The sequence below is a fragment of the Thunnus thynnus genome, chromosome 9 (assembly GCF_963924715.1).
Source record: "Thunnus thynnus chromosome 9, fThuThy2.1, whole genome shotgun sequence".
In the NCBI taxonomy this organism is placed as follows: Eukaryota; Metazoa; Chordata; class Actinopteri; order Scombriformes; family Scombridae; genus Thunnus; species Thunnus thynnus.
The window spans coordinates 2,860,430-2,883,915 of NC_089525.1; the positions used below are offsets into that span (position 1 = coordinate 2,860,430).

The window sequence follows — 23,486 nt, forward strand, 5'->3', positions numbered from 1 at the left end:
CTACACACCCACTCCCCAAAGGTTGATGCCCAGGAGCGTCCTGGACACAGCCAAATAAGAAAATGGGTCATAAGTGATGATTGAGGAGGATTTTTTTTTGATATATTCTTTTTAAAGGGAAATCCTACATAGTATAGCTTTAGGTTTTCCTGAAGAAAAGAGTAGTTAATCAAATCACAGACAAAATGATGCTTTTAAATCCCTCTTTATTTTGCAAAAAACAAGAAAAATAATCATGTGTCTAACAGTCACAGTTTCTGTCCTTTGCCAAATCAAAGGCATGCATTCATATCCTGTTATGGAAAACAGCCTGCAAGCACTGAGGACAGAGTGTCATTTTCTAAATCTAATTTCCATTTTTAAGATACATACTAACATTCAAGTCCAATTCATACCTCAGTGATCTCAGACCTTTTCCAAACACCAAGCTAACAGAGCCAGAGGTTTGATAGTAGAGAGAAAGAGAGAAAAACAGAGCTGTCAAAGCATTTCACACCGGAGACTTTTCTTCAGACATACTTAAACACTTCCCCAAACACACAAATTTCATGTCACACCAGCACATCAATATCATGACTGTTCGTACTTGCAGTAAGCCTTTAAATTACGCATCCACACAGAAAAGAAAAGCTTTGAAAGAACAGAAGACAAACACTGAAAGAACATGATGCTGCTTATGCATTCCCCCAATCCAACTCACTAACTTTTCCTGACTAAACTAGGACACTGAACTATACCTTTAATGTACATTTTCAAAATATAAACACTGATCATCAATCTAGGTTGAAACATTATCCTTTACTGAGTTTCCTATGGCTAAGGAGGAGATGTGGATAAAGAGGATGTGAGAAGGACTTTTAACATTATTGAGATGTGGATTGTGCAAAAGCGGTTGCAACTTCATATCAGGAAGATGTCCCTAATATTTTCTACATTCACTGTATATGAATTAGATTGTCTACAAAGCTGAGGAGGAACACACTCACCTATTGTATGTGTAAAAGGTAATTCTACACTGAATATAGGGAAGTAAAAACACCTGCTGTGTTGCTCTCTATGAGTCAAGCCTGACACACCAGTTGATTTGTTACACAGAACAGGATTCTTGCGTGATCTTGGGAAACTTTCAATTGTGTTTCCTTTCTGGCCACAACCCAATCAGTGATGTCATAACTGGTGTTTTCCAACAGAAGTTAAGGGTGAAAAATACCTGCTGTGACATGAGCAGCTGGGGTGTGGCCATAAGAGAGAATGCTTGAGAGTTTTGACCTGATGAATACAGTGCAGCAGCAGTTTTCTTCTGTTTCAGTATTAAATTACACTCTTACAAAGGAAGAACAGTAAAGGGAAATCAACAAATGCCTGCCATAATAAGTCTTATAAGATAAGTTGCTTTGGTGATCATATTACGGCTTCGGAAAAATAAGAATGAGCTTAGTGAAGTTATTGGCTTAGAAAACTGTCTTGTTGCCATAGGAAGTGTAACACTGATAGCATCAGGAAGAGGTCTGTAGTGTCATTAAAGACTGAAAACAAAAGGAAAATTGAGGTAACAAGGTAGCTACATGGGCTGTTGAGCCAGCGTGGTCAAAGTATATCTTCATTTAAAAAAAAAACAAAATAAAAAAAACAACTACAGCAAGTACTTCCAGCTGTTCATTTTCACACCAAGAGAAGCACAAGCAGAACCTGAGCTTGGGTACTGTGAAGAATGCTGGTGACTCAAAACACCTCTTGCTTTAAAAGGTAACACTGTAGGTTCACATCACAAGCGGCTGGGCAGTGGTTAGGCTAACGAGATGTGCTGATGAGTATCAAGGTATTCCACTGGAGTGATTTTTGAGGTGGTAAACTATGTAACAGTAAGAGAGTAAGTGAATGGCTCAGTGTTGTTCAAAGCAGTAAACGGGTTGCATTTCAAACATGTTAGAAGAATTGTTATTGAGTCAACTAAAAGAAACCAGAGATCTTCTGAAGTACTGACTGGGCTCATCTGGAGCTCAAGAGTTACGAGTCAGTGTGGAGTGTCAGTAACGGGTCATTGCTAACATGTTAGGATGATAATTGTGTTAAACAGGCATTAATCCAAACACTAGAGTGTGTGTGTGTCTTTACACTGGAACTACATATTAGTCTCTTGTGTTTCAGGGTAAAAGGAGGAAGGGTAAGTGTTGGAGAAAGGCACATCCTCTTCTTCCGCAGGATAGAAAGTCATCATTCAGGAGCTGTTTACTGATGGAGGACAGAAACACAAAAGTCAGTGGCACAATACACAGTTTCTGTGACTATATGAATACGTTTATTTTAATTTTGTAAACATCCCTACAGTGTACTTTAATTTTTCTACATCCCTACAGCGCACTGAAGAATAGGAATGTGGACTGCGGGGTAGGAATATTCAATTTTAAAATCACATCATGCCCACAGCTGTTCTACCATCGTAGAAATAAACAAAAAGCTCAGTACCTTAATTGGAACTACTGCATTTGCATCCTAAGAAGACGTCGTTTACCCTGAGTAGCAGAGTTTAAACATTCATGTTAGTTTTTATTCACAGCCCACACTGATTAAGACAGGCAGGGGTGAAAATGTCATTACATATCTACTGAAGTATCCTGATGATGAGAACTGGTCTCTTTCACTCCCTCAATGCTATGACACTCAACTAAGGCTGAGAAATGTAAAAAATTGTGATCTAGAAGGCTTGAATAATCAACTTCTCTGCATTAAGTCTTTTATCAATCTGAGTGATCAGTCTTAAAACAGAGTTATCTGGTACCTCAGAAGCAGGGACATCATCATCATCTGGAGCTGGGATGATCCTACCACTCATGGGCCCCACTCCCAACACCTTGGGCGGTTTTTCTGCTTTAGGTGTTCCTTCCAGAACCACAACGATGTACTCTCTCTTGGGGTCTTCTGCCAGGGTCTCCACTGGGGCTGCAGCTGCTTCTTCCAGAGGGCTAGCTACTTCTACGACAGGGGCTGCTGCAACTTCTTCTACAACTGTGGTGGTGACCACTTCTTCTTCAGCTAGAGCTGTGGCAACATCTGCTTCTACTGGTGCGGGGGTCTCCTCAACCACTGCTGCTGCCTCTACTGGTGCAGGGGCCTCCTCAACCACTGGTGCAGCCTCTACTGGTGCCGAGGCTTCTTCAACCACTGGTGCAGCCTCTACTGGTGCAGGGGCCTCCTCAACCACTGGTGCAGCCTCTACTGGTGCCGAGGCTTCTTCAACCACTGGTGCAGCCTCTACTGGTGCTGAGGCTTCTTCAACCACTGGTGCTGCCTCTACTGGTGCCGAGGCTTCTTCAACCACTGGTGCCGCCTCAACTGGTGCGGGGGCCTCTTCAATCACTGGTGCCGCCTCTGCAGGTGCGGGGGTCTCTTCAACCACTGGTGCCGCCTCTACTGGTGCGAGGGCCTCTTCAATCACTGGTGCTGCCTCTACTGGTGCGGGGGCCTCTTCAACCACTGGTGCCGCCTCTACTGGTGCGGGGGCCTCTTCAACCACTGGTGCTGGAGCCTCAGCAGATGCTGGCAGGCTCTCTTCTACTGGTACAGGGGTTTCTTCAGCCACTGGCGTAGCCTCCACTGGTGCCACGGCCTCCTCAACAGCTGGTACAGGAGCCTCTTCAACTGGTGCAATTTCTTCAATAGGCTTTGCCTCTTCTGGTGCCGGGGACTCTTCCTTGGGTGCTTCCTCTTTCACGTCTTCAACAATGGGTGCCAACTCTTCTACTACTTCAGATATCTTCGGTACCTCTAGAGTAGAGGCAGCTGCCAGCAGCACTGCAACACAAAATCCAGCCATCCAAACATCACTGAATCTCAAGTTATATATTTCCACATTTAGCTCATACAACTTGAGGTGGTTAGCCAAGGTAACTTGTTAGGCATTTGTGAAATCCTTCTAGTGATAAAGGATTTAGTGCTAGAACATTTCTTTGGTGGATTGTGACTACATGCAGGTGCAATGTCACCCCCAGAAGTGGAAGAAGTTGAAGAGAAAGACGGTTCGGGAAAGCCGTGTTAGTCACTACAGGCATCAATACAGTGCCACAAACCAATGAAGTACTTCCATACAAGACCAGGAAAAAATAGATTATCACAGAAATTGTACACAGACAAAAGCAAAACAACAGCACATCTGTTAACAATGAGCAATTTTGCTGGGATTTGGATACACTACTTTGAAGTCTTAGAAGGTAAGGAAAGAAATGAGTGAATAAGGAGAATCTTGGAGCGTGCCTGGAATGTGAGGCTGATAGAGATAAATGAGACTTTCAAAAACAAAACAAAACAAAAAACACGTAATATTAAATTCGGTCTTATAATATTTGTTTATTAACAAACACATGACATTTTTGATAAATTTCCCTTAAATTTGGTTATTAAGGATGTGGGGTGGTGATACAGCATATACTGGTTTGTTTGTTTCTTAATGATGTCAAACATATCTGCAATTTATTTACTTACTTACTGGCCAAATATACAGTATATACAGTATCTGTGATAAGCCAAATTTGGTCCATATCAGCCATGCTGCTGATATATCAGTCATGCTCTGTTGTCATGCATGACACCTTTCACCCCGGCACGCCTCCTTCAAAACTTCACTTCTGAGTTAAGGAGACTGGGACTTTTTAAGAACACATATGGAACATACGGTAGATATGTCATGCAAGTATACCTCTGAAAAAGTATATTAAAGTGCAAGAAGGAAAGGTTGTGTCTTGATGAATACAGAAGTCCCAGTGCATTTCTGATATGTGTAGCAAAGTACAGTTGGATGCATTAAGTGGTGAGAAGGAAATGCATTGGGGAGCCTGATTAAAATGTGCACTTCACACTTATATGTTTAGCATGAGACGGCAAAGCAACTTGTTTCTATTATTTACAGAAAATGTACAGTAAATTTGTGAGAAAAAAAAAAACCGGGTGATGAAAATTAAATTCTTAAACTGGAATGAATAGCTAGAAATGTCCTTAGAAAGACCAATTCAGACAAATTAAAGACGGCAGTAAACCTTTCCGGTTTGATAGAAGCTTTATTGTATGGCTCGAAGAATTACCGTAAACTGTTCACAGTGCTCATTATCCAGTTATAAGCAAAATAAAAATATGATCACGTATAGCTTGATTCACTTAGTAACTTTGTGAGTTCTTTAACAGTTATACATTACACTTGGAAAAAAAACACACTGCAGCAGTTACAGAGTTTATATACAATCTCAGAGCCATCTCATCTTGCTGTAGGTTATATTACATAACTAGGACAGTTTAAGATACAGGCGTCTATGTGTTCTGACAAAAATGTACAACATTACAGAGGTTTATAAATCAATGAAATCCACTGTTTGTCAGATCTCAAAATTGCATTAGGGGCTTCATATGCATAACAAGAATGACTATCACAGCATTTGAGGGGTGTTCCTGCTTGTTCTCTTGCCACATCTATTTAGTTGGGTGTGATTAGTTGAACCTTAAAACCAGTAGGATATAAGGCTTGTGGTAATCTGACAGAGGAATGAGGGTTTTTAGCCATGTTAACTGTGTGAAATCAGAGCCAATCTGCTTGACTGATGTTTGTATCCACAGAGTGATCACTTTTATTTCACCCATAACTGCAAATGAGCGTCACATAAAGACCTCAATGCCACTTTGATGCACTGCGGCATGCAGCTGTAAATCATGGGAACTGCTGGTTGTTTAACATCTCTAGGCCACATTGGAACAAATATAGACATCATATACAGTGACTTATACTGTACACCAAAAAAAAAAATCAAGTCATCATTACGTGAAGAAACGAGAGAAAAAACTGAATAGTTTACTGTGTCTTCTCCCTTCTCACACTTAATTTGCACACAGTGCTGCCCCTTTATTCTCACTCCAATAAATACAAGAGAGAAAGTTTTTAGAAAGCTTTTAGGAAGACAAAGGAGAGGTGAACCCAGGCACCTGAGGAGTAGCAGCTATCTAGTGCTTCTAAAGACAGTGACTAAGTTACCGGTATTATTGTTCCCAGTGTTGTGAGGAGGAAAGGACCTGCTGTCAGGGGCTCTTTAAAGTGGTTTAGAGATAGTCAAGTGTGTGTCTGATAGTGTGTGTGTGTGTGTGTGTGTGTGTCTCCCTGTAGTGAATGTGTGGAACCTCAGGCCTCAGAGGCAGGTGCCTCCTCCTCAGATGAAGGAGTCGTACCGTTGCTTTCCGGCTCCTCAGCAGCGACGGGGGCTGGTTCTGCGATGGCCTGGGCAGCCTCCTCAACAGCTTCTGCCACTTGGGCCACTTCTTCTGCGACCGCCTCCACTTCCTGTGCAGCCTCGGCCACGCCCTCTGCCACCTCTGCAACGACCTCAGCAGCCTCTGCGACAACCTCAGCGACTGCCTCCACTACAGTCTCTGCCTCGCCGTCAGCAACTGCAGCAGCCTCCTCTTCCCCAGCCTCAGCATCTCCGCCGGCCTCCTCAGCCGCTACCTCCTCAGCCCCCTCCTCAGCACCCTCCTCAGCTGCTGCCTCCTCCTCCTCCTCCTCTCCTCCTGGAACACAAAAACCAGAATACGAAGAGTATTAGAGGGCAAGGGTTAATTCACAGAGCTAACACACTATGATTCGCTACAGTGAGCAGTCAGTAGTCTTGATGCAACTCCCCCACTGCCATCCTCCCTTAGCAACATGGCTTCTCTATTAAGACACATGCACTTTCACAGTGCTGCATGTCAGAGTAAACCAAGCAGAACATCACTGTTGTCAAATGCCAAATCTGATCCATTTAAAAACTAGCATCAAGTAGCATAAGCTAAGCAGCTGGGTTTCCATCCAACTTTTAAGGGCAAAATGTGAGGAGTTTACTTACATAACCGTGTGTCACAGCAACTTGGTCACAGTCACAGCTGTGACCAACTCTTAAAGGGCACTCGCCCATATAATACAATATAACAACACTGTAGGGGGTTATGTCCGTGTCTCTATGTGGTGTCTGCCACAACCTCAATGAAAACAGATACATCTGATTTAAACAAAAACAAACACTGACAAACTTCTGTACAGTCAATGTAGATGACAGAAACACATTTGTTTGTTGAATGAAGTGTGGTGGTCTTAGATCGTACTGTGAGACACATCACTGACGGCTGATTTAGAGCTTTGGCGACTAAAGACAGCCTGTGTCAAAATTCATTTATCACTATGATTCACATTCACACAATCTGACATGGATTCAAGTTGCTATCATACTGATTCAGGATTTTATTAGACCCATCTCACAGAGCATGACTTGCAATAAAGCAGCATGACTGCCATCATTGCACTGGCAGTGTAGGAGTCTTTACTTTCTAGGTCACAGTGTGTTTATCAAAAGAATATCAAGTATGTGTCAGGTCTAACTGAGAGACAGATGGAAAGTTGGATGGAAACATGGCTACTAATAGCTGATTAAGTTTCCAGCGTTTTGTTTGTTTTCGGCAGCCCCGCAGGCTAATCAAATAGTACTGTCACTCTAAACCTTACCACCGCCGCAGCAGAACAAAAAAAAAAAATCCGGAGGCGACACATTCACTACACAAACTGCATGCAAACTCAAAGACAGAACAACAACAAGAGGGAGGGGAGGAGAGGGGGGAGAGGCAGGGGGAGGGGGGGAGGAGTGGGGGTTGAGGTGCAGGGTAGAGGGGGTGAAGTTGAATCTTTGTTCTTACCATCCAATTAACAAGCTATCAGCTATCTGGAACTCTGAAAGTGAGTCTGAGTGAGCCACACACTGAGACAGCCCGGGTAGGTTGTGCGTCTTTAATCTTTAACTGATAGATCCCTCTGCCATTCATTACACATTTAACCACTAACACAAATACACAAAGATGTGGGACACTAGCCCAGGAGTTCACTTAGACTCTGGTTCTCAGCACTTGACTGCTGGCTATACTGAGTGATGATAGACTCCATATGCTGGTAATTCATGATAAAGGAATATAGGCTAAACACACTAACACTTCAGCATACACCATTTCTCTGTTGAGTTGTGAAGTGGAGATGTTGTTGGTTCTTGAAATATTGTTCTCCACTGCAAAGAAAAGTTCTTTTAATGCGACTTGTATGTTCCTCAAACACAGGAGTCTCCCGGATAATTTAACTATACTATAGGTTTATGTCATCGCCATACAGCATAATGAGTGGTTTCTAGGAATAGTCTTCCAGTTTGACCAAGAATCAGAAAAGGTTGGGAGTTGTGGTCATCATCTTTCTTATTTTAAATCAACAAACCACATTTTTAATGCTCGTCTTGCTTTTCTTTTGTAAACATTTAATTTTGATTTCATTGGGAAAGTTTAATGACCATCTAAGCTTTGGAAGTGCTCTTAAACGTTATATAAAAATACAAGATTTCTAGTATTTCCAACCCTAGAGTCGATGCAAAGATGACGATTGTAGCTAGTTGAGTTCAATAAGAGATCATGATTTGAGCAGGTAGCTCACATGTCTGCAGCCATGTGAGCTGCTGGAAACCTTGTCAACTAGCTTAATGCTATTCATGATATTCATACTAGCTGCATGAGCTAACAGAGCTCTTTGGAGAACACTAACGGAACACTATCAGTCGTGACAGTGCATGCTGATGTGTTAGCATGGATAGCTTTGCTCAACAGCTAAGTTGATCAACTGGCTAATGTCCCACAAAAAACAGATCTTATCCAAACCAGGTTGATGTTTTACAACATTATAGTCCATTGACCAAAGTATTGGTTTGTGGATAGTCGTGTCAAGTCCATTAATCCTCTTCACAGATTTAAACTTTAACATTTAGCAGCACAAGGTGAAGCAATGAAGAAAGGAGATTCAATATCCTTCAAAGGCCTGTCCAGAGGTTTTAGGGGTGAGTAGTGGACTCTGTTTCTTTCTTAGCAGTACGGGAGAGGAGGAAAGGAAGGAGAGAAGGATATTGTTTTCTTGTTCAGATCCAAAGAGTCCAGTTCTAGGATGAATATCCATGCGGCCACAGAGGACCTTAGCTTTACCATTACACTGAAAGAGTAAAGACAAAAAGAGTTAGAGAAATGGGAAGAAGATTTTTTTTCTTTTTTTTTTTCATTAAAAAAAAAAAAAAAAAAAAAAAAAAATCATTTTATGCAACAATGTCATGTTCAATCTAAATTCAACCACAGAGGCAATGTATGTAAATTTGCAAAAGATGTGATTATGGGCTGCTAGCAAGAAGCACTGGTGATGTCAATGGCGAGCGCTCTATAAAAAGCTTTGGTTATTAGCAAATCATGACAGTCACCAGTTTGTCTCACTTGGAGAAGAGATGTCTTCAAATAACTTGAGTATGGTAACAAATACAAGACTGTTTTTATTCAAGAAGACACTAGTTTACCTAGTCCTAGCACAAGAGGTATGGAGGTACACGGTGAAGAGTGAGAGGGAGAGAAAGGAGGGATTGAGTGGTATCAAGGAAAGGAGGGTCTGTTCTGCAGAACATGTCTTTTGTCCAGAAGGATACAATGTGGAGAAGTGAGACTGAGGTCACGCAGGAGGGCATAGATTTGACAAAATATATGTATTGGAATTTAAGTAAAGCTAAGCTCTATATGATGAACAGGATAATATACGTGTTCCCAAAGTATCACTGGTGCAGACAAAATCTATAATTGTAGAGAGTTGCAACCATTGAACTAAAGCCACAGTTTAGCCAATCAAAAAGGATTAGAAAGCATCTAATCCCTTCATAGCATCCCACCAAGTTACTGATCAGAACACCTGTACAATTCAAAAGGTAGATGTAACCGTTAAATGAAAAAGTTCACTTCCTGCTTTTGTTATAGCGCCCAATAGCTCCAAATCTGTAAGAATGTGCTCCAAGCTCAGTGTCTATGTTTTGAAGTTCTACATTGTTTTCTTTTTAAACCAACTTTGCTCTGTTCATTTATTATATCAAAACACATCCGCAATACAAGTTGATTTGTTAATGGAATGACTCTTGATTTAACATTCAGAGAATATATAAAAAAGTGAACGTACCCAGGATATGTCACGTCATGTTTATAATGCAGAAAATGTCTACTGTACTTTGCATGGCCCCCCATTAGTCTGCTTGTACTTGAGTATTTTTGATTTTTTTTGATTTGGTTATTTCTTGTGCACCATTATAGATTTTGGCCCTTGGCACTGAATCATACAGTATGAAGAACAGGAGGAATCCCGGATCACTGGATACCCTCCCTCACCTTTTCATCACAGCCAGTCCCCTCCTCTTCATCATCAGAGCTGGATATAAGCCAGATAACACCGCTTACAGTGTACAGGACTGCACATATGGCTCCAACATACCTTCATACTCCTTTGCTTTTCTTATTGTACATATGTTGCTGATTTCGTCTTACTTCAGTCTGTACTTGCGCTGCATTTTTGGCAGTCCATATAACTGCCATTTAACTATGATAATTATACATAATATACGATACCGTTTCACCCATTAGTTGGACTTCTCATGATATAATAGTGACATTATTTCCTTCCCACTGTTGGCTGTCAATTGGTGGAAATATGAGTGTTGAAAACATACTGTGATTAGAGTGATCATGAACTTCTATTTGAACTCATGTTAGAATCAGGATCGTGAAATCATGAATGTTACAAGCACAATCAAGCCCATGTCAACATTTCCATGATATTAGAGTGAGCATACATTACAAGCTCTCAGGCGGTGATGATGAAAGAAAGCAAAACATCTGCGATGACAAAACTTACCCTCTTCCTCATCCCTGCCTGCAAACAGACAGAAACATCAGAGTCAGTGTCACATGGAAACAATAAGCCATGTTAAGTTAGAATCTCTGGGTTTGTTCATGCGGGATGCTGAAATAAACACAGTTTACAGAATCTGTGCCGTTACATTTACTGTCTAACAGTTTACATTTTGTTTCAGCATCACATAGAAACAAGTGATGACTTATAGATGGGTTAGTTGATGAGCAGTAAAGAGACGTAGCATTAAGTAAGGGAGTTTCTTCAGAATGCTTAAATAAACACTTCCTGATTCAGTGACCTATCACAGCTGATTACTGTCTAATACATACAGTTTACATTGTGTTGCAGCTTTTTGATTCTTAATTTTTTTCTATTTAACATGCTGGTCACTGGCCATTTACCTCTATAGATGCTCTCATTCTCAGACAATATTAACAGTAAAATGGAGATTTAATTAGAAAAATCCAACATTATTTACCATATATCACAAAGTGTTTATCCTCTGGGGAGCATGAATGTACTAAATGAAATTCTGCCCATGAGATTGTAAAGATGTTTGTGTAAAAATGGAAAATGTAGCGTGATGGTGTTATACATTAGGATTCATGTGAACTGTTCTTGGGCCAACAGGTCAGTTAAAATTTCGAACTGTGGATGTGATTGTCTCTCACTGTAAGTGGTGAAAACCACATACTTACTATCAGCAGTAATTTGGACTCCACATGCCAAACAATAGACATTAGTGGGTTTATCTCCTTCTGTGCATTAGTGAGTGTACACAGCGATTGTGCTGCTACTGCTGCTATCACTCTACAGAGGCCAACTGCAATGTTTGCTTTATTCATACTTAATACAAACTGGATCAAGTAAACTTCTCATCTATCTACAATAGAACTGAGCAGTTCGTCAGCTAGCCAAAACAAATAAACCAAGTGCGGGGTTGATCACAAACACTGATATAATATTCAAACAGAGTACACACATGGCGTGTGTTGGACCAGAGGATGTTTGTGTTGGGGAGGAAGGGGGTTTAAACAGGGAAGTCCAGAGCTACTGGAGAGTAGAGACTGACTCATTTGTCAAATCCAATCTATGTGTTGGTTTGGACATTGTTTGGATATGTGACACATTTTTTGCCAGTATCTACTATTGACAATTGCAACTTTTTTTGTCATAATGGACAGAGTAAGTGTTTCCATTCATTTTATTCTTGTCAGTGTTGAAAGTTTCAAAAAACATAATACAAGACACCAAAATGCTCCACTGGAATCCGATTAAAGAGTAATTAAGGGAACTGGGAGGAAAAGTACTGCTGCACTGCCCTCTGTGGGTTTAAAGACATTCTGGCCACGCCCCAAGTAGTGATGTCAGAGCAGCTATTTCACCTTACCAACTGGGAAACCGTTGCGTCACTGATTGGGGTGTGACCAAGAATTAAACATTCAGCAGTAGTTTGACAGAAAAGAAAACAATGATAATGATTGCCAATTAATTTCCTATAAATCACTTGTTGTTGCAATAAATCAACTAAACGTGCCAGTTCTACATTATTTATTAACTGTTATGCATATCCAGAAAGTAGAATCTATTCTATTCCAAAATGCAAACTGCAGCACAAATGAAAAGCCCAGTTTCAAAGTGATGAACTAGTCTGGCACTTGTCCTGGGAGCATGCCGGATGGTTACCAAAACAATTGTTTGACTGTTCCAATCAAAAGTCTAAGACCATGTTAAAAATACACTCTCAGGTAACATGGATGTGTGTGTCTAAGCCACTGACACAACAAGATGGCCCTTTACCAACAGATTTATTGGTCAGATTGAGCTGGGCAGCTACACTCAGACTCTGCATTCGAGCGTTGGGTCAGTGACGTTACTTCACTGCTGAAATTAGCAGGGGATAATCTGTGACTGTCTCACAATCCTTTGCTGGGGGTGAACTCAATCTTTTTTGCTCACGGTGAGGCAGGGCAGCCCAAGATAACATCTAATCTTAATGTAATGGTTTTATTTTTCATCTGCTACATTTGCGGGGCCTCATTTCAGCACCAGGAGCTGTCCATTGTCTGAGCTATTAAACAGCCACGGTGCAGAACAATACTTTGTATTGTTCTGCACCGTGTTTGTTATAGTTTCTTTGTACTCAATGTGGGGGTATTGATTATTAGATGGTAAATTCATATCATAGGGATTTAATTTAGCTGTAGCTGTTTTACATTGTTATGTCTTGTGTATATCTATGAGGAGTTTTTTTTTAAGTTATAAAATTAGCCCACTAAGCTAATATTTCTGATTACTTTTGGGGGACTGATTGAGCCTGGCAGAGAGCCAGCTTAGGCTCACAGTTTGCCTTAAGCTAGATGGTTTGTTCATTTCTGATCTGCTCTGGAATCAGCACTAGTCTGAGGTTTCTCATTTTTAAGTGGCAGGTATGGAATACTTACTCTTAGGTGGCCATGGTTTAGGAACCCACTCTGTCTTTGGTCTAGCTTTGATTTCTGCAACGCGCTCATTGAACCTAGCATGGTCTGAGGACACAGTGTTGTATGCCTGAGGAGAGAGGAAAAGGTCTGACTCAGATACATTTGTTTTTTCTCTCATTGCTGAAACAATGAGATTCAAATTTTTAAGATACTTTGCATGTCATGTCAAGAGTAGCTTGATTTTTGGACTTTCAAGTAGCTTAACCCTTTGTAGAGGACATAACAGGGTTGCTGACCTTACACAGTGATGTTAGCGTCATTAGATATTGAATAGCAGAAATAGTGGGTTATTGCAGGGGTTTCATTTAATTCCATGTATAAGTAGCGCACCATGAATACGTTGAATCTGAAATAATACAATACAACTTACATATGTTACAGCTCCAGCGAAGGCTCCACCACACAGCAGGGCGTACACTATGTTCTCCCCAGACCCACCAGGAACTGATGACATCGGCCGCCGCTGCACAACTGGAAAAGGTTAAAGATCAGATGTTAGATGCTTCTCAAACTTGTCATCAATTATTTCATGACTCAGATAAGATTTTCCTTAGAAGAGCTTATCTCTTCTCACTTTGATATGTATTCAAGAAGGTTCAAGTAGGGAGGGAATCAACCTGCATTCACACAAACTGCTTTGCCTCCATGTGTCCCTACAATCGATGACCCTGGAGGCTTTGCAAAAATCCTGCAGGATGGGAATAATGTGTCTCAGTAGCCCATAAGCTTCAGCTGTCAGTGTGAAAGGGATTGGTGGAAAGCTCTCTAAGGTGCTCTACTGCTCATGATGCCTCCCACTCTGATTGGATTTAGTACAATAGATTTAGCTTGCCAAAAATATGCCTGTCAGTGCATGTTTGACACCGGGAAGGTGATGCTATCAACTCCACACCCTCAGAGAGAAAAGGCCTAGCATGTTATGCTAACTGTTTTAAACGTGTATTGCAAGAAGCTTTAAATACTGCAGTAAGGTTTGGCTGCAGTTTGAAGTGAAAAGAGAAGGAGTGGAGAGAAAGGTCAAACCAACAGGTCCCAGAGCAAACATCAAACTCTGTTTCATATGACTAAGCAAAACATTTGTTTTAGTTTAGCACAGCATTTTCTTCTCCAACTGAATATTTAGCAGTATTCAAAAAATGCGGGAGAGCAAGCTTTGTTTACTACGAGAAAACTTGGACCAAAGTCAACAGCTCAGCCAACACTCGACATCAGCTTTTACTTTGACCCTTTGCAATCACCAAAGACAAAGATGTGCACTTCAAACAAACAAAGTGGAGCTGAACACAAACCAAGTCACAACAGTTTGATATACAGAACAAAAGCAGTCTAGCAAATAACTTGGCTATGCCTCAACTTCCTATGAAACAGCAAAAAAAAAACCCAAAAAAACATGTCAGTTAGCAACATAGAGTATGAACTAAAGGAGCAAAACTGAATGCTGCACTGAATAAACCAAATACTACAAGAGAAGGATTTGTGAGACACAAGGGAACTACGTGACAGTATAAAAGTAAAAACATAAAATCAATCATCCTAAAACAGTCCTACTATTCCTACTGAGGACTGTCATGTCCAGTGTTGAGGGTATTAAACTCATAATCTCAGGAGCTAATCTAGCGTGCAGGCCTCTGTCACAGCACCCTACCACCCCGTTATTTATACTGGCTAATCGGCTCAAGTCAAAGGTATGAGTCGGGGGGGATAAGATGGAGAACATTCATGACCAGCGGAGGGGATGCAGGTCAGAAAGTCACAGGATTAGATCATGATACCCTCCTCTGGTTAAGTGGGACCACTGACATGGAGAAGATCAGCAATCCCTGCGTCCTGTGTTCAGCATACTTGTTTTGTCATTGGATGGATTTTCGGGATACAGCGGACATTACTGTGATGTAATCTCTTTAGAGGCTCCCAGTAGTGCCTGGCAACAAGACAGCAGACAAGCCCTTGGTAGTAAACATGTCATGCTACCATCTTTTTTTAGGTCTGGTCATTCTGTCAGGTCAAAGAAGCCAGTAGGTGTTTCAGTCAGATCATAGCCAGGAGAGTGACCATCTGGACATTACAGGAGGAGGCCAAGCACTTGCACAACATGGAGGAAACTTTGAAAGTAATGGTTGCTACACCTGACCAGTCAGAGGGAACATTAAACCTAGCTAACACACTGTCAGCCAAACATGACCTATTGCACACAAAACTCAAGGTCCACTTTTTTTGCATTTTAAAGTTCCAGAAAAAGCCAGTAATTGTGTTTGTCACTATCCTGCCTGTTAGATATTTTCTACCAAATGCTTCTATAATGTGGCACTTTGTGACTTTTGTTTTGTGCTCCATAAATAACCTATACCTTCACTTATTTTACCTACTCACCTTATGTTCAGTCTTTTTGTCAAAAACATCATCTAGCCTAGCCTGAGAAATGGCGACCTGCCAGGTGAGCTGGAATGACGCCTTTCATTCAAGCTGCATACACGACAGCACAAGTGACGTTATAGGACATAAGAATTCAAATTCTTCATCGTTTTGCCACAATATACAGATACCAACAGTTTCCTGTGTGCCCAGTTCTCGTTTACGGTTATGCAACGTTATCAAACACGAAAACAGAAGCTGAGGCCACAGACAGGCTCGCTGCGCAGGCTCGTGCCTCATCTGCACTCTTTACATTAGAAGCGCGCACACGTCACCACGTGACCAACAGAGGCAACCATGTTTCTATACCACTCACAGGCTAGTGAAGGTCATAATGTATATATACTGTGCATTAGTGTTGAATTCGACGAGAAGCTTTCAAATACATCACTTCACACAGAGGAAACCGCGTCTCGTTTTCGTTCTGGTGGCGATGGTTTTGCCTATATTACACTGGGTTATAATGTATACATTTAAGTATGGCAACAAGCCAGTTATGGTTCTGGTCTGTCTGCGGTCCTGCCTGATAACCTGGCAGACGATATACACGTGTTTGTTGTGGCGTTATGAAATACTCCAACCAGGGCTCAAAGTAAAGGCTATACATTTATAAATGACGAGAAATAAAAGATGTACCGTCAATGAAATTACATATTTTTAATATACGATGGACAAAAAAAGCACCTCGAAGGCCTTTTACCGTCACTTAGCCAAAAAGCCAAATTGACCTTCACATTCCATGGGCAGCCATTGCCATCCTCCAGTCTGGGGATGGAGCTATGCAGAGAGATTCACATGAGGACAGAGTGTACTATTCCGCCGGTTACTGTGTAGAGGCGACAGATGGCTAACAATACAGACAATACGTCACATTCACACACAGAGCTCATGTTAAAATGAGGAAAATCAGGCTTGTGTTGTGTTATAATGTTTTTTTGGCTGGCTGACAAAACTCACCATCCCGAGGCAACCTGTGGGCTGCTGTCCGTGCCAGAGGCCCACACCTTTGCCAGGCCGCTCTGCAGGAAAACATCGCTGCGCTGTGAGGGCTACGATGGGAATGATGCAGCTTCAGCAAATGCTGGATGAATGGCCGATCTGGTCTGGTCGGAAACGTGCGAGGAGGTGGACGGATCTGCCCTCTATTGCGCAATATATGCTGTGCGGTGTCTCTGTATGAGGAGTGGTTAATGCCACAGAGCAGCTGTAGGAGAAGTGATTACCACCCTGTGTACCGAAGACACTGTGCACCGATTCCATATTACTCACTAATGGTAGGCTATAGACTACAGTATGTACTGTATATATAATAATATATTATAATATACTGTTTTAGTGTACAAGAAAGCAACATACTTACAGGAATGATATAGGCTACTTGCACCTTTGAACATCAAATTACAACTTTAGAGCACCTCTGCCAATTAAGCTTCACAAAGAGGCAGACAAAAAATTTTTCAAAATGTATTTTTTGTGTGTGTTTGCTTTTATTTGTTTTTGAAGGTGTACCTGGAGCTGTATCACTTTACAATTATCTTCAGTTAGTTATTTTTTCCAACTAAGTGCAGCTCCTCAAATTCCTTTGTGCATTGCATTATGGGATAATAGTGTACATCAACCACAAACTAAAAAACCAAGGTTACATCAGTACTGACTGTTTAAAGTATATGTGATTTTGTCACTTTTCCAGTGTGTACATGCTACACAAAACCTGCATAGAATTAACATGAAGTTTGGATTTGGAACACACCAACAGATATTATGACTGTTGTCAATGCCATAGAGGCACAAGAGGATGTTTAAAGAAGAGGGACAGGAAAGGGACATATTTGTTTAAAAATAAATAAATAAATAAATAGTCTATCAATTTATATATATATTCCAATTAATACACTTTAAAAACAAATAATGTATGATCAATTAAATTTTTCCTCCTGTCCTTGGACAAAAAAATGTTTAAATTCTTTTGAAGATAAGGAACACCACAAAGGCACTTAGATGACACATATGCAAACACTTTTTTTTTTAAACAAGCTTCTGAAATAATCACACTTTTGAAATCAGCTCTAAACCAGTCTTGCCATTCTCCTCTAACCTCTGCCATCAACAAGGCATTTTCACCCAGAGAATGAAGAGAAGATCATTCTCTGTAAACTCTAGGGATGGTCGTGTGTGAAAATCCCAGTAAATCACCAGTTTCTGAAATATTCAAACCAGTGCATCTGGCACCAACAACCATGCCACACCTTCCCCATTCTGATGCTCGGTTTGAACTTTAGCAGATCATGTCTGACCATGTCTTCATGCCTAAATGCATTGAGTTGCTATCACATGATTGGCTGATTAGATATTTGCATTAACAAGCAGTTGAATATATATATGCAGTCAAGACTATGGACATACTTGAAGGTGTGTCTAAACTTTTGACTGGTACTGTAGTTACAGTCAATAGTTATAGTCTCATTTATAGGTAAAGACAATTTTAGACTTGTCATATACAATTTTACAACTTTGACTCAAACATTGTATAAGTATTATTATTATTATTTTTGATATTTGGATGAGGGGAGGTGCAATTCAATGATTGATGTTGCCATGTCGTACAACAGTAGTCTGCCCAAAAATGTCTCAAAATACGATAGTTATGACTAAAAGGTAGTAATTCATATGACATATTGTCTGACCTTGTCAAAAATCATATGTGTGTAGTTATTGCCACACTTGAAAGTGGAGTGAAAAGCCAACAGTCATAGCATTATTGCGTAAATATGGGAGTAATGGTGCAGATTTTCAGATGATCTCTCTTGGAAGGTGTTCATAGTTCCGCACTCAGTTGTTCATATAAAAAGTGACTCACTAATCACGGCATGAGGCGGGTGTGAACATCGGATTGTCATTTTCAGAAAGTTGCCAGACACAGCTCGCCCTAATCCGATGTTGGAAAGGTGTGTAGGAGGAGGTTTCTGACCGTCTAACAAACAGTTCTGACAGTGTACTTGTTGTGCCTTACCTCTCCTGATTCTCTTCTTTTGTGGCATTGATCACTCTCCATACATCATGGTGACTTTCATCCTCTCCACCCCGTTCAGTGCAAGTGTCAGGTAAAGCGAGGAAGGTCACAGACAACGTGAACAAAATGTTGCTTTTGGGTATTTTTCATTTTATTTGAACTCAGGTAACTGTTATCCTCAACGTTTGCTACGGCTCTGTATTCTGTCTGGTTTAAAATGTTTTTGTTATCCATACGTTATCTTAGAAAACCTTTTCCAAATTCATTGGATATTATGAAAATCCTTCTGTGAAATGTAAAAAGCTTCTTGAGTCTGCATCGGGGTTCTGTACAGTTCCATGACACACTGTTAAGGTAAACTGAAGAGTCTAAATTGGCCTCTGTTGTGGACGTGATTCAGTGTGTTAGGCCTGTGGTAGATTTGTGACCTGTCCAGAGTTTTAATAAACCATGCGTCTGTGCCCGGTGTATTCTGGCCAATAGTCTTTGAAACACTGCATAACAAATTAGGAGGATGACCTCTTGTGTATGGCTGTCAAATCACATCATCACTTGTCTTCAGGGACAAGTTCACTTTTATAGATTACTGGTAGTTCAACCATATCCAGCATTGGTAATTATTGTATGTTATGGTAAGTTAGTTGCGTATTGTCAGTTGGTGTATTTCATATGTGGATCACATTTCACAGCAGGCACGGATGCGTGAGTCACATAGACAGGGCGGAGCAGGGTTTTCTACCTGCTACACACTCAGCCTCCTTCACTGCATGTATATTGAGTTCTGCCAAGTGATAATGCAGTTGGTTATGCAGGGTTTGGAAACCTAGGCTGTGTTAACTGGTGCTGAATTAATTAACTAGATTGTTTTAAATACAGGATCATAGATACACATTGATTTCATTGATTTATTTTAAAGTGCAATGTAAATAAACCCCCACAAGGTTGTGCTGCTGCGTCGCATTGCCTCTAGTACAGTAAGGTGTTTATTTTAATCATTTTTTAATAGTCTGTACTTGTTTTTTCCACAGTTCTATGTAGTATTTACCTGCTGGAGGGCCACGTAGCTGCGCATAGAGACAGAGTGTATTTTGGCCATAAGACAGTTGATTAATCAATACAAATCAATCATTTATAATATATGGATTTACTTGTGGTAATATCTATGCCAATACCTCAACAACTTTGAATTTATGTGAACAAAATAATCATGACTCATGTATATTTCACATGATATATATTTATTTTACACAGAATTCATCATGAGGAATCAGGAACAGTGAAAATAGAAACAAGCGGAGAAACAGGTGCATCCTTTGGTGAGGACCTGACGACCTCCTGCACAGGACAAAAAAAATGACACAGTATCATGTTTTATTTGTTCATCCATTTATAGATTATATGTCTCACACTGGATACAGTGACACTATATGGTGCTATAGGTACCAGATCACAATATAATGATATAATTTTAGTATTAACTATACAGACGCTTACGAACCAGTGTGCAGGGTTATTCCAGTCCATTCCTCACTTTGTACTCGTGCACATCTGTGCTGTGCTGCCTGAACAGCTGCAGGTGGAAGACAGACACCACAAGTCATTCAAATGTGCCAACTGGTTTTAGCAGAAAGTTCCTCATATTCACACTACATCCCATCAGAATCACAAATTCAAATTACAACCTTGCAGATCTACAATAAATAACGTTTAGCCTCAATGTATCTGTAAATTACAAAAGAATTCATTTCATATTTTGTGAGAACTTCTTATTGTCACCTGGGAGGATTAAAACAATTCAATATTATTGCCCAAGCTGCAAGATAAGACTTGTATTGAAACACATCAAACCAAAACTATAGCGCTGGGAAACCCAAGGAAGCCCACTAGTATATATACACATTTCTCACAATGTAGTATTTATGATTAATTTGCCTCTCAAACATGCATCTTTCACTGTTATTGTCTGCTGGCAAATTCAGCATACTGTCCTTAATCCTGATCCACTAAAGTTCCCTATAAACCAAACCTCAAATATTTTATACATTTCAATCAAATTTTAGATTTGGGAATTGCTTGCAGCTCTTTGCTGCCCTCTACTGAGTGAGACAATGATAGAAACTTTGAAATGCCAAATGCGCTGCATGGTGGAAAAGATGCAGTGTGCTTTGACCCAGTGTTTTTCAGTCCTAGTGCTGGGGCACCCCTGACCTGCATGTTTTACATGTCTCCTTGTTCCAACACACCCAAGTCAAATGGTTCTTTATCAGGCTTCTGCAGAGCTTAATGGTGAGCTGATCATTTGAATCAGGTGTGTTGGAAGAGGAAAACATCTAAAGCATACCGGGCATGGGGTGCCCCAGGACTAGGACTGAAAAACACTGCCCTGACTAAATGAATGATACATTATTGGGTCTTGAATCTTCCTGTGAGAGGTGTATAGATTTCAAGGCAATTATATAAATGCCACAAACTATCATTTTGATGGATTCTAAGTTATTGCAATTTTCTGTGTGAAATGATATAGTCATTTACCAGGCCCCAAAGGAAAACAGATGATCCAAAGGCAAGACCCACTCGCAACCAGTTGGGATTGGCAATGTCAGGCTTGGAGCTTGTGAATACAGATCTGGATCCAACTGCAAAGATACAAAGATAACCACAATGAATACACACCCCAGCAACTGCAGGACATCAATATAGCATTGCAAACCTGGTAGAAGATGACTAAAGACCATTTCCAAACCCTTGGATTTGCACAGCAATTATACAGTATTTTATAGGATAGGTTTACAATTGTTCAAGTTTGTCTTAAAACAGCAGTCAGGTGTCCATATGAACAATGAAAGAGGTTTACAACTTTGTGATACAACTTTCATTTGTGAGAGCTGTCCAGCAGTCAGTGGTCTGAGCTAGCGTTAGCTTGACTTTTAGCTCATCCTTCTTCTCCTCAAAGTGTTTTTCAATGTGGTTAGTAGCTCTCGATGGTATAATACGAATATAAGGCAACCCTGATTATGAGACTATTACTAGATTATTAGAATATTAGAGGCAAAAATGCATTTCAAAGTTGATGATGAGTGAGTCATATCAAGTGGATATCTGACACATTTACAGTCTTTTTAGCATCAAATTCCCTCTTTGTGTTTCCTCAGACAGTGTTTCCCTGTTGAGCTGTGGTGGAAGTATAGTAACAAAAAGAGGGACTTTGGTACTAAAAAGACTGTAACGTTGAAAAATATCTACTTGATTTGACTCATTTGGACGCTGAAGCTTCATATTAGCTTCAGATAAACTTTTAAATACATTTTTACACAGAGGGAGGACTATGGATTTTGTCCCCCATCACTTATATTGTACTACTGTGGGTTTTAAAAGCAAGCCGACTAGAAGAATGGCTCCTACTCTAGTGTGGGTTTTTTAAATAAGCCGAGCAGCATTAACAACTACCACTCCACCTAGGATAACAAGAATTGTTATTAACGTTAACTGTTACTTGTGGGTAAAGCTTGCATGTTGTGAAGGGTTGAACCTTTCTGTAACACTTGACAAGCTGTATATACTAAGAATATTTTAACAAAGGGTTACGTTACTCCAAAGTAGTAGGTTAAGAAACATTACTATAAAATGCATAACTTTCTTTCAAAAGCATAACTAGCGGGAGAAAATGCCTTTGAGACTGTGGCGCTAGCGTTACAAGCTAAGCTAAGCTAAGGTCAGGCTTCAAAACAAACACGGCTTTCACGTTTTAAAAAGCAAGATAAAACACGGGTCTGTCAAACTCATAAGTATTCACTCGTTGCTAATGTATCATCTTCTTACCTTTGTTGGCGAGAACAGCTCGAGATAATAACCGATTGAAAGTCATTTTAGCTAAAGAACAGCTCTCTATGTGTCCGTGCTCTCCTGTCACACCGCGGTTGATTAAACGTCCTGACAGGCCAGAGTAGACGAGTCCAACAACACCGATGAGTCGAACGTACACATAAGTAATTTTAAACTCAACAAATATCTGGATTTTATTAATTTTATTACTCCATAACCCCGGTTGGCATCATTACAAATCAAATTCCTCTTCTACACTTATTGATACGGATATTGCCATTAAATTACATTAGAAAATTAATCATTTTTTATGCATCACCAAACATGCACAGGAATTAGGAGATGTGTCTGATGTTTTTGAAATCCCCTGTGACATTTAGCTTACATTCAACGAACCAAAGTCTGTTGTTTGAGGGAAAAAAAGAAAAGAAAATCATCTCGCGTACATCCCCACTGTCCCTTCTCACCAAACTCACCTCTTGGATGGTGATACTGAGAAACGACACCTGTTTCTAAAATGATTTTATTAAAACACACACACACACACATACGCACACACCTCATCCTCGTTAGATTTGTTTAAGTTTCTATCTTAAATAACAATATAAACTTTAAAAATAACAATTACATTAAGTTTTTTTTTTCACAGAAATCAGTGAAATACTAAGATATACTTTTTAAGATCCCCCCCCCCCCTCAAAAAAGTGCTTTTCTTATTGTTACTTCACCTGAATGTTTGAGCTTAATTGTGCAGAATGGTGTATGTGCAGAGTTTGTTTTCACATTCATCTGATGAAGGAGGAAAGTTTCTCTGGGGTGGGCTTACGGGGAGGATTCTTGACATTACAGCTGGTTTAGAGGCTAATTATTGTCCAGTATGCAACTACACAAGTGTGATGTGGAAACTTGAAGCCTCCAGTGCACAAACACTGAGAATGGATTTTACACTAAAGTGGCAGACATCTTGTATCCAGCAGTTAAACTTCTGAAATGTTTTGAAAACAATATTTGC

General features: G+C 40.3%; 2 protein-coding genes across 5 annotated transcripts; both read right to left on the reverse strand.

The window, feature by feature from the left end:
• Nucleotides 1–189: 189 nt before the first annotated feature.
• Nucleotides 190–16,799, reverse strand: mgarpa (mitochondria localized glutamic acid rich protein a). 4 transcript variants are annotated; one of them, XM_067598519.1, is made up of 8 exons: nt 16,600–16,799; nt 13,601–13,701; nt 13,192–13,297; nt 10,748–10,765; nt 6,205–6,540; nt 2,780–3,792; nt 2,467–2,513; nt 190–2,232 (listed from the first exon to the last, which is right to left on the reverse strand). In XM_067598519.1, the coding sequence occupies exons 1-7, from the start codon at nt 16,673–16,675 to the stop codon at nt 2,478–2,480; spliced, it is 1,686 nt and encodes a 561-aa protein (XP_067454620.1). In that variant the 5' UTR covers nt 16,676–16,799; the 3' UTR covers nt 190–2,232; nt 2,467–2,477. The 4 variants fall into 4 exon arrangements, with proteins under 4 accessions (XP_067454620.1, XP_067454619.1, XP_067454621.1 ...); XM_067598518.1 differs by having other exon boundaries at nt 6,205–6,543; XM_067598520.1 differs by lacking the exon at nt 2,467–2,513 and having other exon boundaries at nt 6,205–6,543; nt 16,600–16,798.
• A 3,072-nt stretch (nt 16,800–19,871) lies between these two features.
• ndufc1 (NADH:ubiquinone oxidoreductase subunit C1) lies at nt 19,872–22,623 on the reverse strand. Its single transcript, XM_067598522.1, has 4 exons — nt 22,472–22,623; nt 21,185–21,288; nt 20,151–20,222; nt 19,872–19,987 (listed from the first exon to the last, which is right to left on the reverse strand). The coding sequence occupies exons 1-3, from the start codon at nt 22,515–22,517 to the stop codon at nt 20,163–20,165; spliced, it is 210 nt and encodes a 69-aa protein (XP_067454623.1). The 5' UTR covers nt 22,518–22,623; the 3' UTR covers nt 19,872–19,987; nt 20,151–20,162.
• Between the last annotated feature and the right edge of the window lie 863 nt (nt 22,624–23,486).